The sequence below is a fragment of the Trachinotus anak genome, unplaced genomic scaffold, assembly GCF_046630095.1.
Source record: "Trachinotus anak isolate AG129_WGS33_773 ecotype Australia unplaced genomic scaffold, CSIRO_AGI_Tana_v1 ptg000002l, whole genome shotgun sequence".
In the NCBI taxonomy this organism is placed as follows: Eukaryota; Metazoa; Chordata; class Actinopteri; order Carangiformes; family Carangidae; genus Trachinotus; species Trachinotus anak.
The window spans coordinates 21113029-21131399 of record NW_027273853.1 but is presented as its reverse complement, the minus strand read 5'-3'; the positions used below and the strand labels follow the sequence as shown (position 1 = coordinate 21131399).

Below are 18371 nucleotides of genomic sequence, written 5' to 3'. Positions count from 1 at the left end.
TATCTGCAAGTCTTGGGAAAAGTCTTCAAGGCCATTGGTAGTCTTAAATACTGTCAAATATTGTGTAGAGGTCTTGAAAATGTGTATTGGTGCAGATTTCTTAAACCCCTTAAGTAAGACTCTGAATCAGAAAAATAATTGGCAGCTTTTGTGATAACTGACAAATCGTTTAAGTCATTTGTCAGGAAAAATGACCAAACATTCTCTGGTTTCATCTTCAAATGTGAGGATTTAGGATTCAGAATTGTTTATTTGTGGGTGTTGGACCATTGGCTGAACAAAGCAAGTCACTGGAAGATATAGCCTATTTTTACTATTTCTGACACATTGTAGACTAAATAATAAACAAATGAATAGAAAAATTGATCACAATAATTAATCAATGATGAACATATTTATTTACTACAACCATAACAACAGGATTTCGAAGCTACTATGCACCTTCCCCCAGAGTAAATACTTTGGCATGACACAGAAGGAGAAGTGCAGGTGTAAATATGAATATAAATAATGGCTGAAAACGTCTGGACTTAAGTCATTAGACAGCAGTGAATGAAGTATCCGTACTGGACTTATTATGTTTCGAAAGGTTTTTTCCACATCAAATTCAAATCTTTTATTTGTTCACAGACAATGATTTATTTGTGTGAATGTACCACCCCATATTTGCATACATAGTACTCATTGGGCAATTAAGAATACTTAGAGTATATATATATTTTTTTAATGTATATTGCATGTTTTCATCCTTTGGTATCAAAATATTATCATGTGCAATGCTTAAATGATTTATATAGACAGATATTTGAGGCTTTCTGTGTCAGACAGGGATTTATGAGAAGATGGGTAAATGTAGGCCAGTGTCTAACTGGCAGGTCAGAACCTCAATGTGGGTCACAAAAATAGAGAACAGATTAGGAGAACAATGTGTTTTGTAGACTGGAGCACAATTTGGCCACAGTTGATAAATTAAAAGTATTTAGGGCTTGCAGATGTACGCTTTTCTGTCCTGTGGTAAAGAATAGAGCTGTAAAAAAAAAAGATGTAATGGTCATACAAAAATACAGCTACAAAATGTTAACTTTACAGTAATTTTACTGAACTTTGCAGGGAAACACTAATATAAATGTTTATAAGGCACCTGTAGGGTTTTATTATAAGACATCCAGAGACAATTTCTCTTTCTTTCTTTCTTTTTTCTTATTTTTTGGAGCATTTTGTTCGATCTTTTGCTATCCAAAAGCACAAGAGTAAGATCGGCTCATCACAAGATTGACTTATGATCACAGACACCCTGGAACCTAGAGGTCCGGCCAATTTAGGTGAAAGATCTCTGTTTTGCTAGTAAAGTCACACAAGCACTCTTGTTGTGTGCTTTCTGTGTTGTGTAACAGTTGTACATATTGTGTTATATAATGATATAACTCCAGGGGGTTGTACTCAAAATGACCAGATCTGTTTTTACAAAGCAAGACTGTTGCATGGAAGCAGACATTCATCAACCATCTCAGCTTTGTTATCCAAGCTACGGCCAGTGGTTTCTTCTTATGGGGCAACAGCAAGGGTGAAAGCAAAAGGGCAAAAGATGTCAGCGTTTTCTACATTCAGGCCTGACATTGGTATGACAGCAGATCAGCAAAGACCCCTCTTACATACTGAGTGTGCAGGGCATTATCAGGCTGTCATGTTGACACCAATTTCCAACTGTTACCAGACATGAAACAAGATGGTGGTTTTATCGTGGATTACAAACAACTTTCTCATTAGAGAAGCCTGGAGAGAGGGACAAACATCAAGAGAGCAACAAACATTTGAATAATCTATGTCACCTTTTGCAAGTAGACACTCTGTTCAACAGAGGTAAAGTCTCTCTACTTATTTACTAACTTACATTGCACTTAAGTCCAATGACCTCAGTAAGTTTGGTGTAATAGCCTGCACTACATGAAGTTGTTAGTTTATATGACCTAGTTAACCTCAAGGGGGTAGTGCAGTGTTGCTTCACATGCTGGTCAACAACTTTTAAAGGGTAAACAGTAAATATTTAGGATAGCCGTGAAGTGATACAGAAATAAATACATCAACAATATAACTAATTTACAATGTAAAACAGTTTTAAGACAATTATGAGATTCATTACAAGCTCAGTAGAAAGTGAGTGTGAAAGAGAATATATATCTCAACCTTGGAAAAAACTGCTGTATTTCCTGCCTTCAGCACAGTGTATACCATGCCATCCATCCATTCATATAAGGTACCTGGTAGAGTACTATTATAATTTTCCTAAGAAAAATATATCATGTCACTTCTTTTACTACTCTACAACCAACCTTCACATAATAAGAGAGAAGGAAGGCTTGGAATTAAACCAAAAAATAAGCTGCTTTGGTGTGTAAGTAACCTGGACTTTGTGATGTGGTGTCATGTTAATCTTTCTGCTGATTGACAGGATTTTTAGGTTTGACACCACTGTTGTTTCGGTAAGTTTCCAGTCCTCCTGTCCAACAGGCAGAGCAGCGGGGTTTGTCGCGTCCTGATAATAAGCGAGCAAGAATGACATCCGGTTCGGACCGGGAATCGTCCAATCAGCGCCGACTCCAGAAGTGCCGGGGCAAATCATATACTTTGATGCATGTTGTATTACTGAACAAAACCAAATAAGAGGTAATAACTGGAAATACAATCACCCGAAGAATACAGACGGGACCATACGTCCATTCGGCCCATACAACGGGTATGAAGTTTGTCTCCTTCCAGCAGTGTGAAGTATAATATTAGCAATTTAAGATGACTCAACTGCGAGCATGCGTGTGAACGTTAGCCATTTAGCCTGCTAGCTAACTCAAGCGCCATTCATTTTGACAAGTGAACTATACTAACAAACCTAGGACAGAAAAGAAAAGTAGGTTGTCGTGAAGTTTGTCACTTTGGCATCTAATGTCCCCTTCTCAGCAACTTAAACTACCGTTCGGGCGATGTCCTGCTGTTGTTACAATTAAGCTGAATTTCTGAAGTAACATGGTTAGCCGAGGTGTTAGCACTGTGCTAACGATATGCTATTCTGACAAACACGGCACTCAATGCGCGGGCTGCAGGTGTCTGTCTGTTTATGTCAGCTGTCAAAAGGTGTTTTTATAAATGTATGTCCCTTTGACTCTTTCCAATATGTATTTTATTCACAGTTTGTTTGGCATGTGCTCAGTGCTTGATACTTTTATTGTAAAGGTTTATGACAGTAGCGAAGTGGTGAAACCCTGAAACGTGTAGCGAAACAGACCCTTTAGGGGATGGTAGGTTGAGATATAAATGGTCTTTGTGATAAGTAATCTTGAAATTAGATTAAAAGTAAGTAATATTTTAGATTTTAGTCAGGGACTGCTTAAAGACAACGACCCTCAAACATTATCTAGGTACAGTATCTGGTAATGCTCTGTAAAATTCTGCTGCAAAGTGGATGTTCTTAAAGTATTCTGGACACATCTGGTGTTCTGTGCTCTGAGTTGCTAATACTTATGCCCTTGCTTCTCAACTGACCCCGATACACCTGGTTATAAGGGATGACAATATTGGTTAAACCCTCAATCATGTTGTATTTAACAATATATATAATATATAAATAGTAAATTAGGTTGAGAAGCTGTTTGTAGATAAAAAAAGGAAAAAAATATGGTAAAGCCTGTTTTTGGCTCATCCAGGGAATTAAATACCTGACCAATAATGATGTTTCATCACATAAATGCATCACAGTTCTGCCCACTGATAAGATACAATGCTGTCAGTGGCCAAATATAATCAGAGATATTGAAGACATGGACGATTGACAAAATAAAGGAAAAACCAACAATAAAATGTCTTAGTGAGGTGTTGGGACATGATTTGGCACCGTTTCACTGCTCCTTATTCACTGTATCCTGTATCTTCCACCCATATTTAGCTGTAGTCCAAAAATGTTGTTGTTGTATTCACTTATTTAAACTCTCTTCCTCTCTCTGTGTAGAGGTATGGATGCAGAGGGTTTTGGGGAGCTGCTCCAGCAGGCAGAGCAGCTGGCTGCAGAGACAGAAGCAGTGTCAGAGCTGCCACACGTTGAGAGGAACCTCCAGGAGATCCAGCAGGCGGGAGAGAGGCTTCGATCCCGCACATTGACGCGCACCTCACAAGATGCGGCAGACGTAAAAGCGTAAGAAAAATCATAAATCTGCATGTAAATAAAAGACCTGCAAAACTTACAAGGGTTTCATCATTATACTTATTATTAAATAATGAAACGCTACCCCATACAGCTACACATGGACTGTCAGCATCAGATGGTTCAGCTAAGAATAGATATACACTTTAATGATGACTTTGAGCACAAATAGGGCCTAAACTAAAAGTCTGCTCACTAATTCCTCTGCACTGCTTTTGTTGACAAGACTTCAGCCTGATATCAGCAGACAGTTGGATAGCTAGCGTTAGCTTCCCAGCAGGGACAGACTAAATAAAGTAGAATCCAAACACTGTTCACTCAACTTCCACTGCCTCAGATCTCATATCCAGAGACCATATCCCTTCAGCAAACACAAGTTGATAGCTCAGATCAGTGTGCAGAGTCTTTTTCAGCCTATCCCTCTCATAGTTGTGACACTACAAGAGTCAGCTAACCATCCTGATTCACAACAATCTCCTAAACTGTGAGATGAACAGTTACAATCTATGTGGTCTCACCACGATTTACAGGACTGTCATGACTCAAAGCAGTTCATATTAGCATATATTAACAATATTGACAATTACTTTTTAACCCAAAACCTACTTTTTTTTACAAGTTGTAATCACTTCATTTCCATATTTTTCATATCATGCAGCTCTAACTGAACCACAAGAAACCACTGCATGCACATAACATTTAGTGCAGTTGTTGTTCACTGGAAAGAAACCAAAATACAAAGATCAATCTCAGGATCTTAAGAATTGATATTGGCCCATTCAAATACAAATCATAATTAAATCCAGCCCTATTCATTCTAGAGTAATAGACTCTTGCATATTTAAAATCCAAAAAATTGTGATACCTTTCCATTGTTGTGCTGGACTCTGTCCCATCTGTCTGAAGATTATACATTTTTTAAACATTTAATATTGACACATATCCTCAAAGTGGCTGTGAATAATTAAGTATTTAGTACAGTTAGCTGCCAAATTGTTAATATGTATTAAAAGAAATGTAAAATACAATAGCATTTACTAAAGTAATTGTCAGTGATCCTCTCACATCTGCATGTTATTATTGGGTATGGGCTTGTTATTTTAAGAAATTTCTATAATGGTTGTATTGAGTCATTTTTCAGCCATTAAAGATTCTATAAATACTATTATTTTATAATTTGTTTTGTTTTCCTCATAAGTGTCTGAACATAAACCCAGAGTAATTCTTATGGAGCTGGCATAATGTGATCTTTATAGTGCTGCAATGGTTGCAAAGCCTTGTGTGCCCTCGAGTGGATGTCAAGCATAACTACAGTTCTTTAAAAGTCTGGTTTCATTTAAGTCCTTCAGTCACATTAATTCATTCTCACCACCTCTTTATCTCACTCTCAGGTCAATCCTCCTCGGTTCCAGAGGCTTAGACATCTTCCACATTTCTCAGAGGCTGGAAAGTCTAAGTGCTGCCACCACTTTTGAGCCCCTGGAGCCAGTCAAAGACACTGACATACAGGTATGAATAACATAACAGGCCAGCTAGCTGCAAGCTTTGCAAGCTTTCTCAGCCATCTTTGGCTGAGCATACATAATTCAAATGCTGGCCTGCGGAGAGCACATTAACCAGATAACAACCAAGTATTATTAGTAGTATTGATGTTAATTAGCTATAGCTGAGGAAGTGGTAACAAAGTGTCTGAGTTTAGGTCTGGAGGATAAAATGAAATGTTACTGAATGTTACTAGGAGACCCTTCGCGGAGTAAAACATTCCCAATGAGGAAAATGCTGCAGCGTGTTTGTTGTTGTTGATAGTGGAGAAAGGTCATTGTAGTTGTTAAAGATGTGGTGATTTGCACATCAAAACCACACTGTACTGTATCTGTAGAGTTGCAGCAAATATAGAAATCTTTATTGATCATCTAGTAGGGGTGTAACAATACATATATTGTAATCAACACATTAACACAGGTTATCACAGGAATGTATTAGTCTAATATACATATTGTACATACAGAAACATGAGAAGTGTGCAGTAAAATATTGAGCATTTGTAGTACACAAAGTGTTTTTTTCTTGGTCATGTTTTGTCAGGTACAAGGAGGAAGAAGAGTTGTGTATTGAGAACTGGTTCTGAATTGAAATGGTTGGCTTTGGAAAGCTTGAATTGTGTAGCAGGGAGAGGAGGAAGTGTGACATTTGCATTAACGGACACTTAATTATCGTGACTTAATTACAGAGGATGAAAAACCAGTGAGTTTGCTTCCTGTAGAAATATTACCTGATTATGGACCGAGATTGATGGGCACTTGGTGGAGATAATGTAGGAGAAACAGTCATACAGCCAATGTGTGTTGGCCTTAAATCTGGAAAAAAGGCAGCATTTGCTTTCAACAACTTTTGGTTTCTTTACTTCAGTTAACATACCAGGAAACTGAAGCAGGATTGATTAAGATCAGTGGATTTTGAAAAAGATTCTACACAAAATCCAACTACAGGAGGTCCTAAACCCGTAATGACAGAAAAGTAGCAGTTGCATAAAGAAGTTTCCTCTGTGCCACTAAATCTTTTCCTATAACCTTATTTAGGTGAAATCTTATGTGTATTGAAATAAGAATACACAATTTGTTTATATACTGTATAGTTTTTTTGCTTATATATTTTGAAGATGAATCGTGTAGCATAATTTCATAGTAAAAACATGATTCTAGTGTAAGTTGCAAATATGATCAGCTGAAGCACATATGGGACCAGCCAGTGTTTCTTTGTGTTGAATATTGTAGGTTCCAGTTTAACTCCGTGTCACACAGTTTATTTTTTCCACTCATCCACTTATTTCTCTTTCTCTCTTTCCTTCTTTTACATTTACTCATCTGTTTTCATTCCTCTTGGTCAACTGGATGTATGCTACTGACTGACTGATTGACTGACTGGAAGAGCACTTACACACACACAGACACGCACTCTCCCTCCCTCTCTGCACTTGCTTTTATTGCCCTTATTGGTTTATAAGGAGACAGTGCATTACAGTTTCATTTCAGTAGAAATGTGCAATATCTTCTTCAGCGTTACAAACCACAGCTCCATTTGATCGACCAGATTCCAGGAAGGTGGTGAAAACAAGAGAAAAGTCAGCACAGATGGTAGCACTGTATTGGCAATCATCTTAAAGCCCATATGTTCAGTAATAGTATATGTTAAGTATTGATAAAACAAATGACACTGTTTTATCAACGATAAAAGACAATTTGAGAGAAATAGAAAAAAACAACACTACCATAAACACAATGACAACTACTCACGCGATCATTGGGTCAGAGTCTAAATGCATAATGGGCTTCAACAAAGACTCCAACATCTCCATCAAATCCGCAGTGCTATAATGAGCCTTTTGTCCTAACAGTATTTTGAACCTAGGCTAAATTAGAGTATATCGATACTTCCTTTGAAATGGACTCCATTATACTAAAGGTGTTTTACCACCTCATCTACATCTCTGCCCGTTCAGTCTGAAATACCCGAACAACAGGGAAAGCTTGTGGTGTGAAATTGTGTTTGAAAGTAAGACCACTGAAAGAAACCTGAGCCAAGTTCTCAACAATGTTGCACTGCATCACAGCCCACTTTTTCCTCTCCTACAGATAGGCATTCATCATTGTGCTGGCAGAGTCTCAGTCACTTTACATCACAAAGTACACTGAGAGGAGAAGAGGTCAAGTGGTACTGAGATATTACGAGACAGCAGCACAATACAGGATTGACATACTAGGAGTAGGACAAAAGACAGCAGCATCACTCTCAGTAAAAGCAAGCTGTGTTCCAGTAGACTAAACAAACATTCCCTGCTTTCTAAGACTCATTAAACTGTAAAAAGGCACTGGTCTATTAGTTAAATATTGAATATCAAAGAAAATGCCCACGCACTGTATCATACTGATACACGGCAGCTGGAAGGTAACCAGAAAAAAATAAACAACTAGACAAAAACTTCTTGAATGACATCCTTACATTTCAAAGAGGCAGCAGTAAAGATCCTGGTGTCAGATATTTGGGCTTCTGGCCTGTAAAACAGGCCTGTATCAGATACTTGAAAAATTAGAGCCCGACCAATTGGTTGATTTTATCGGCTGTTATTGGCACCATCACATAACATATGTCAGTATTATCATATCGTTTTTTGTTTTGCTTTGTTACTTTTTTTTGTTTTTTAAACAGAATAATATGCAGAAAGTAATGTTCAGGGTAATTTTAAACATGGTGTCATCACATAGTTTGTCTCTGCAATTTGTGTAGAAAATGAGTCCACATCACAGCTTGGCAGTCGGTGGTGCAAATTTAAGTGGTGTCTTCACCACTGTTGCTAATTAGTTTGTGAAATACACTGCTGAAAAGTTAATAAACACGAACCTCATCCTTTTTCCTTTTCAAAATATCTCTAAAATACACAGAATATATTTAAATATTATCTACCAATAAACTGATATCAGATTTGCATGGCAAAATAATAAAAGCAAGAGAGAGGGAGGGTTACCCAAATCTGCCTAATTACGTCAGTATCGGGACCAATACTGACCCTGCGTATCAGATGTTGCAATCCTACCATGCATAGGATCTTATTTTTTGAGTATTTGAACTTCATTGTGTAGCAGCACCTGTATCTGTGAGAAACTGTGGAAGGAGGTGACACAAAGTAGCTGCAATCATGCTGTCAATGTTTGTGAATATGCATGTGTATAAATGTGTGTGTGTGTGTGTGTGTGTGTGTGTGTGTATTTGCACATCAGTGAGCTGATAAATTCCTCTGCACCTCCTGTGTGGAACACACACAAACACACACACACATAGTTCTGAGGGCACTGGTGTGTGAGTGAAGTGTCTGAATGTATGGTTGAAGGCAGATTAGTCTGGATCTTACTATGGAGGCCAATATAAGACACACAGCCCAAGATTTAGGGCTTCATAGACCACAGTTTTCATCCACATATACACACTACACATTTATTAAGATGGTTTTTGCTTCTTTTTTTTTTAATTCGTTTTTTTTCCCATTTCTCTACAAGACATTTATTTCTGACCCTATTGTCAGATATTTAAGATCGTTTTAAGTTTAAGATTTATTTAAGTTCTTCCAGAAAGTCCTTCAGAAAATGTAAATCATTTTATAGCCCAAACACTGCAGAAATAATATTGTACATTTCATCGTTATCACTCTTGTGGCTAGGCAGTATATAAGACTTCATGACTCGTGGTGCACACTTATGTGGTACTAATCAACATTTGGGTCATTACTAAGTCATATTTTCACACAATCTAAAGGGATGGACATGAATTATATAAAAAAAAAAACAACAACTTTTTTTTGTAAATACACAAATGGATACATGATGTGTTATCAATTGACAGAATAATGATTTATCAACCTGGTTCATCATTTAAGTCATTTATCAGGTAAAATTGCCAAACATTTAACATTTATTCAACTTCTTAAATGCAAGAATTTGATGCTCGTTCTTGTCATTGCACTCTACTTAACTCAGTGATCCAATGACATCAGCTTGGACTGTAGGAATTTTTACTTTCGTTTCAATCATTCAAAAAAGAAAGAAAATGGAAAATAATGTTATTAATATGTATTGGAAGAAGATTTTTCAGTTATTGATTGGCTCCACAGTGTCTAATGCCAGACAGTTTGGAGGCGTCTTCTTGTCACAACTTCAGGAACTAATAACAAAATTAAATGGACAGCCAATTCACGACACCTCTTCTTACGCAACACATCTGTCTGTACCACCAGCCATCACCACATTTTAGATGATTTTACAATGAATCCTTGTTTTATTGTCTTTCAGTATGGCATCAGTGCTTTATGTTCTGTGTGTTTGTAACTGTCATGGAGGAAACACTGTGTTTGCTCCATGACGAGCGGTGCTTATCTGTTCTAGTGTCATGCATACAAAGGCAAAGGAGGATGACAAAGAGAAACAGAGAATCTGAAACAAAGAGAAAGTAGATCACATGGAAAAAATGGACAGAAAAAATGAAACTGTAGAAGTGGAAGGCGGAGAGCGATACTGGTAGAAAAATGGCGACTGGCTGCAATTTTTTTTCATCTCTGTGTCCTCGTCTCACTTTTCACTGTTCCATCTTTCTCTGCCAGGGCTCGCTCTCTCTCTCTCTCTGTGCTTTTCCTCACCTCGCTTTCACTGCTGTCTCTACTCACTCTCCCTCTCTCTTCCACATTACCTTCTTTTCTGTCAGATTTTTCCTCTTTCTCCCATTTACATCCTTTCTCTCTCTCTCTCCCCCTTTTCTCTTCTGTTGCCCTCCCCCAACCCTGCACATACACACACATATCCCTCAGCAGTGATGGCATGCGTTCAGCGGATGCAGTTGGCTAAGCCCAGAGCATCTGCTGAGATAGACGAACAGTACTGACATTGCTTCACAAGATATATGTGTGTTGTGGTGTGTTTGCATGTCTGTATCTGTGTCAGCCCCGATCGATCGCTGGCATATACAGTGTATCTCCATGTGCTTATGAATGAGCGTGTGTGTGTGTGTGTGTGTGTGTGTGTGTGTGTGTGTGTGTGTGTGTGTGTGTGTGTGTGTGTGTGTGTGTGTGTGTGTGTGTGTGTGTGTGTGTGTGTGTGTGTGTGTGCGTGCGCGCGTGCGTGCGTGCGTGCGCGCGTGCGTGTGTAGCGTAGATTAGCCTGCACGTGGGGCATGCATTGTCATCCTTGTCTGTGCTGCACATATGAATGCAGCTTTATGGCGTGTGTGAATGAGTGTATGCTGTGTGCTCAAGACTACAAGTGTGTATTAACACGCCTGCTTTGTGTGTGCTGTGATAGTCAACCAGCACATAGGAATGCCCCCCCACCCCCACCCATCCCACCCCCCACCCACATGTGCCTCCCAAACCCTTCATTAACTAAACATGACCCTTAAGAGCATGATTAGCCTCATTTCAAGACAGGATGTCGGAAGCCATCAACCGAGGGGGAGAAAATCCATTACTATAATTGCATTGAGCTGGGGGAGGGAAGAAAGGAAGGATGCATAGATGGATAAAAAAGGAAGAAAATGAGTGGGACTGAGGGAGGGAGGAGGCGGAGGGCCATCAGAGATGCTGGGATGAAGTGAAGGAGAGAGAGAGAGAGAGATGGAGAGAGAGAGAGAGAGAGAGGGTGGAGGATGAGGGTTGGGGGGGGGGTGTCAGCTGATGGTTGGAACTGATATTCTATATGAATCCATAGTTCCTTCTCATGGATCCCCCCTGTGTCTAAGCACTCAGTTGGTACAGCCCTCCGACAATAAAACCACCTCCAGTGAGCCTTGATGTGGCACTTCCACTTGGTTCTCCTGCTCACGCACAAGAGTCACTGGCCTGCTTTTGAACGGGGAAAGGCTGCAAGCGGACCGCCATGCCGGCTCGACAAGGCACAGGGAACACGCCCCAGCATGGCGGCCACTGCTACTCCCCTGGCACAGCGACACAGAGGGATGGACAGGCAGAGGGGCGATGCAGGTGTCCTGGGCTGTCAAAGCCCAGATACCTGGGCAGACAAAGAAATGAAAAACTATTTTTTTTTTACTTTCTTGTCTCATCCTTCTCGTCTGTCTGTCTGTCTGCCAGACTGGCCGGTGCTCAGCATGAGTGAGTATTGCCTATACACATGAACACGCACACACATACACTCACAGACAGACAGGCATGTGCTTTGTCTGTCAGACTTTTCTGTCACCTGTCTGTCCTTCTCAACCTCTTCTCTGGTTATGCTACATTGTGTATGGCGATGATGATGATGGTGATGATGATAATGATGACGACTGTATAAATCGATTGTAAACGATTACAATCGTCACAGTGTCAAATATACCTATGCGCATATGTGTGAAAATATGCCGTAGTATTTTATGTGTATATTTTTGCTACACAGGAAGCGAAGGAGTAAAGGGTGGGGTTTCTCTCTGACACACACACACACACACACACACACACACACACACACACACACACACACACACACACACACACACACACACACACACGCACACACTCACTCACTCTCACTCTCACTAGGGCAGTGGACAGCTCATTGTGTCATGGCAAATGAGGACAGAAAGCCTCCTACTCTCACTTTCATGATGACTGGCACAGAAAACAAGGTTTCCTACATTCATGTCCTCTTTAACTGCTCTTCGTCTCTGTCCCCATGTAGCCTTTAGATTCCTCGTGACCCTGTGTCTCTGTAACATACTGTAGTGTGTGTGATAAGCATAAAGCCATATTGAATGAGTGAAAAAACCAGACTCCCAGAAGGAGGGCCTGTGTGTGTTGGCACAGAGAATGAGCACATGCGTGTGGGTATTTAGAAACACACATGCTCACATTCACCAAATTCATAAATTTAAAGGAGTACTTATGTTACAGCAAAAAAAATGGTCACGCATGTTCTTTGGCCTACAATAGTGTATATTTTTAGAGACGCAGTCAGGCGTCCACTGATAATTTGAAATACCTGAGACAAAGATTGAAACTCCTATCAACTGCATTTTTAAATTGATGGCAGATTATTCCTCGGTTTTATCGTCCTTCCCACTTCAATATCTGGTAATTGTATTTCCTGATTTTTGAACATTTATTAAATTATTTTTTTGTGGCTGTGTTCCTGTTCCTGTCGAAGCTTCTGGGCTGTCTGGCCAGCAGGCTGTGGGTGTTCACAGTGGGTTGCAGATCTCTGAGGATACATAATACAGGGGTGGGGCAACAGAAAATGTACATCTTTAGATACACCCATTGCCCAGTACTGAATTGATCATTGAAAGTGATGAGCAGGCATTAGTTGTCTGCTAAAATGTCTAAAATGACACCTTTCCTCTATTTTAGGTTATTATTATCAAGGAGGGATTGAAGTGTCACTTTAGTCTCGGGAAAAATTTTAGGTACAGTTCATTTCGGACTGAAAGTCTTGCACATATTTAGTGCTAATCAAAATTACACTACAGTTGTGAACTTGGCAACAATGATTTCATGCCTGTCTGTGATAAAGCTTTAAAATCTTCTCAGGACTTAGTAAAACTGGTTAGCTTCTCCACTGAAACATGATCCCTGGAGAGAGGGGGGGGCAAGATCCAAATTTTAGTATTCGTTTAAAAAAACTTTTGTTCATTTTTATGAGCAGTAATATTATCCCAACACTTAACATTTCAAGGCAGATAGACATGATGAGTGAAGAGCATCTGTCTCAGAAAAATGGGAATTTTGGCCACTGCTGTTGGCTAAGTTGTCGGTTTACATTTGGCACAAAAAATGTTGTATAGGCAAAGTCACTGGCAGTGCAAGTGTGGCTGGCAACAGGCGCCAAAATGTCAGCGATGAAAAATTGTTGCCTCCTGTACCCCAGTTAAAACAAAAATGCTGAGCCAACAGCCGAGCAGAGTCATCCTCTGTTGCCCAATGTGCCGCCATTGCTTTAGAGCCGTTTGGGAAGATCATGCCCCCCCTGTCTGTTTCTGGAAAAGATGTCTGTCTCATTTTCCGTCCTCCAATTTACTGGAATAACAGAGTCATCACCAGTATGTCTCCTCTTGTACTATAGTAGATATAAACCACCATAAGTCCTTGTTACAACTATTCTATTCTATTTTATTCTATTCTATTCTATTTTGTCCCTTTTTCCAGTGCAGCTCTCCAGTGAGCATTGACCTGAGTTCTTCTCTGGTTAGAGTGGTTAAATATAAACCCATTGTCAGCCTCTCCTGGGAAGAGAGAGAGAGAGAGCGAGAGAGACGGGTGTGGGAGGGGTGTCAGGGTATGAGGGATGGACCAGAGGGGTAAAAAGGCAGGTTGGACGACGCAACTTATTTTCCTCCTTAATAGGTTCAAATAGACTTAATACAGTTAAGCATTTCACCAAGACAGTTAGACTGTTCCAGTTAATGTTACACTATGCAACTGAAACACTTTTGTCTGTCGGGTTATCAGCAGATTACCTAGAAACTACTACTATTACTACTATTATCACTAACCCGCTTACATCTAGAGATCCGCTGTCTGCTACGACTGAGCAAGACACGGTTTTCTTCCTGTGAAGGAGCGTGAAGACAAACATATAATGCGAAACAAACTGCCGTTGCCGTTGTTCGAAATGGACACAAGTGCAGTGCGACATGAAAAAAGAGCCACCAGTTATTTTCCATGTAAATCCACACACCTGCAGTAACCATGCTGCAACAGAGAGCATCAGTGTCCTATTTTTACGCAGTAGAATACCAAGCTTGGTTGACACATCCCCACAACTGCTACTTTGAGCACCTCTCTTTTCAGGTGATAGCACCTCTTCTTCTGTGGTTTTGTAGATGTCATCATAGACAAGATTAAACCTATTGCTATAGATAGATAGAGGATTACCTGGTTGGATCTGTGCGAGCCCCGGATCCACCTTTTATTAAAGTGCAGTATTAAAAAGACACAGTTTGACGAGCTGTAGCTGGTTCATTTGTCTCTTCAGGTGAGCAATCAAGTGAAACTAAACACAATAGGCGTCACTCCAAATTTACTTTACAAGCTACACATAACGATTAACATTCTGCTCAGCCCTGGTCATCAGTCCTGCTACTGCAGCAGTGAGGGAGGTTGGACTTAACATGTCCTGACCTGCAAAACTATATGATAATGTTTGGATGTTTTTCCCCAGGAAAGCACTGGGGTATTTAGGACAGCACATGTAAAAACTTTTCATTATTTCATTAGTATTAGTATCAGTTTCAGTTGTTGATCCAGTTTAAGAGTAGCTTTTAATTGAATATTGATAGCATAATTCATGACGGCCAGATTAATTGACCCAGCCAGATCATACATTGTCCTCATAATTTTCCACTTTCATAAGGTTTAGTTTTCAATGCAGTAATTATCAGTCACCCTATTGTATTCTGATATTGGCCTTTCTCCTTCCACATTTGCCCTGATTTTTCAGGATAAAGGGATGAAAGTGAAGGAGGAGGAGAGGAATGCAATGACAGACAGAGGTGAAGGCTGAGAGCTTGGAAAGAAAGGAAGGGGTGGAAATGGGACTGAAGTAGGCAGAGCACAATCAGGTGGGGGAATGGAGGTGCAAGCGAGAGGTGATGAGAAAGGAGAGGAGAGATACAAGGAGGAGGGAGCACCCACATCCAAGAGCACCCACATCCCTGTAGAGCAGAATAACCTCGAGGCGACTCTCGAGGTTCTACAAGCTAAAAGGATCCTACATGCTCAAGAGGGAAAGACATATGGTGCCAGAAATGTCACCAATAAATTAATATGCCATTATCTGACAAAGGGAACAACTTTCCACCAACTTAAGAGGCTGTTATGTCACAAGCAGAAGCACATCTTTCTTGCATTGTAAGGAGTGGCACTACTTAACATCATAGAAATGCAAATTTTCACACAGCAGTTCCTAGTCGTTTGTTCTTGCGCTGTAAGTCAACAATAGAATTAAATCTAGTTCTAAATGTCATAAACCAAGCAAAAGCATCTTAGGCAGTGAAATGTCCTTGTAATAAGTAAAGAAAAGAATGAGCCAAATGGGCCAAATGAAAAACCAAATTTAATTAATTGGTTTCTTTAATTGAACTAATTAATTTGTTTTCCTTTTTGTATATTTTCTGCAGCCACGTAAGTGCTCCCATTCACACTGTATGTAGGCTGGCTAATTGTGCTAAAACAGTTTTTTGATAAATTAATTATGAATAATTAATTCTATACAAATTATTAGTATTTTGTTATTATCATTATTAATTAGTCAGTGGCACGAAATGAAAGCTGCAATTTTGATAAATGATGTTTTCTCCATTAATTTTGTAAATTGAATACTTAAAATCTTTTGATCGTTATTAAGGTAAAATAAGCTGTTTTAAGACATCAGCTGGGTCTTATATATTGTGATGAGTACTTGTCATTATTTTTGACATTTTGACTGAATGATAAATTGAAAAAAAGATTAGATTGATGGATAATGAAAATAATTATTTAGTCAGTGAATTTCACTGTATAACATTTTCAGTGAAATGTATTGATCTTGTCATTCTGACATGTGGGACAATGCAGTTGCATTGGTGATGTTACTGAATGTGAATCTCGCTCCCGATGCAAGATAATCAATCAGTTTTATTGACACTTTTTTCCCTCAAAGCATTAAAACATATTTTTATGTTTGACCTAATCAGTCTAGGCAGGGCCATACGACTGAGGTGTATAATATTAACTGAATAAGATGTTGTTTGGCTTTTTCCTCCGTGCAGTTAAACAACCTTGATGCTCTTTTTTTTCCCAGTTAGACAGAAACTGATGATTATAACAAGTATAGTAACAGATATATAAAGATATAGGTATATGAAAGGATTCAATGTTGATTTTTCTGAATGTAGAGGAGAGGCAATTCGATCATGTTCTCTCCTGTATACTCCAGCTGTTACATAAGCACCACTTGCTCACTTGACAGCTCAGATCTTGTGTATAAGATAAGTAGTTCTATTATGAGTCGCACAAAATATGAATAATTACCCTGTTCATACAACAGGGCCAGAACAGCGGGGTGTATGTATGCAGCGGCAGCCATCTTGAGTTGACATCAAAATGGAGGCTATGATGACTGCTGTCTCATAGCAAAATGGTGTGTGAAAAGCATCGACACTTCTCTGCCCTGCCTATACAACTGAATAAAAATGGCAACCATATGTTTGACTAATCCTGACAGTGCATGGGACTGTACACGTTTGAGAAGGGCAAAAAAAATAGGATGGAAAATTGAGACGTTGCTTTTGTCTCCCGTAGAGCAAATGATGGTGCACCTGCTAAATCTGTCCCCCTAGCACTTGCTGCAGTTTATCGCTGTTTCATTTTGTCCTCACCAGTTGAACTAATATCTCCTGCTTTCTCTCTCTGTTCCTGTCTCTTCTCCCTCTTTCTTTGTTTCTGTGTATCGTCCCCTCTCTCTCTCTCTCTCTCTCTCTCTCTCACCGTCTCCCTGTCTGTCTGTCTGCCTCCACCTCATCCACAGGGCTTCTTGAAGAACGAGAGGGACAACGCCCTCCTGTCAGCCATTGAGGAATCTCGCCGCAGGGTCAGTATTTTGTCTCATGACGAAAAATAGATACAGATGGTTTACAGAATCTAAATCCTGCAGTGTAGGAAAGCTGTTCAGATTCATACAGGCCTGCAAAGCCCACATTTTAGTATTATTCCCATTATTTTTCATTCTTTACTAGTGATATTGTTTAAATCCTATAGGAGAAGATACAGTAATTAGACCCTAGTCACATACAGTGTTGTGTGACTCACATTCAGATTAGCATTGTAGTGCACATGATCATTAGCACATCACAATATAGGAACACTTAAAAACCAAATTTGTAGTAATTTCTGCGTGCTGTGATCTCAAAGTCCTTCTGGTGTGAACCTTTAGGGAATAGTTTTGAAATGGCTTCCCTGATGTGCAGAGCTAATAGGCCCTGTGTTTAATTAGCTGCTGTTCCCATTATCTCTCTCCGCTCCCTGAGAGAGGGAAAAGGACTTGTGTGCATGACTGGAAAAACCAAATGCACTGAAGATTTAAAATAAAGTGGATGTTAAATGTTCTTGCAGATTTCTGTCTGACTGCTGTAGCGTTTACACGACGAGAAATGACAAATTTTGTCCAAGTTGTCAAGTCTCACAACAACCATTTAACATATATGATCTCATTTGAGTTTAAAGCCTTTTTATCACTGTCACTAGATGTTTAAGGCAGATGCCACTGTTGATATATTAGCCAAAGCTGATAATAATATATCAGCCTCTCTTCTTTTTTTTTTTATTATTAAGTAACATAAAATATGTGACCATGACATGTATGTACTGACCAGGGCATTTTCCTGTTGAAAAATAAACATTTGTGCTCACAAAAAACGAACTATAAATGTAATAAAAATACTACTTAATAATTCTTTTTTTTTTTAAAGTGTTCATTATATTTTGACCTATTCTACCTTTTTATCTCAAACATTTAAAGCTATGACATCCAGGCAGTGACCAAGTTAACCCAGTAAATGGTGGCTTTAGTCTAGATTTGTGTCTCCCTGAGCTGGAGATTCAATTATCTCACATTCCCATTACCTCACGTTGAGTCTCTGTGGAGAGTTAAAATAGGCTGCAGTGTGTCCTGGT

At 39.3% G+C, this 18371-nt stretch overlaps 1 protein-coding gene across 1 annotated transcript in view; it reads left to right on the top strand.

The window, feature by feature from the left end:
* The first annotated feature begins 2573 nt into the window (after positions 1-2573).
* nup93 (nucleoporin 93) overlaps positions 2574-18371 on the top strand; it is a 29536-nt gene continuing 13738 nt past the window's right edge. The window contains exons 1-4 of the mRNA XM_071505536.1: positions 2574-2734; positions 3998-4180; positions 5581-5698; positions 17227-17289. Of these exons, the coding sequence (XP_071361637.1) occupies positions 4002-4180; positions 5581-5698; positions 17227-17289 (360 nt within the window). The 5' untranslated portion in view covers positions 2574-2734; positions 3998-4001. The remainder of the gene's footprint in view (positions 2735-3997; positions 4181-5580; positions 5699-17226; positions 17290-18371) is intronic.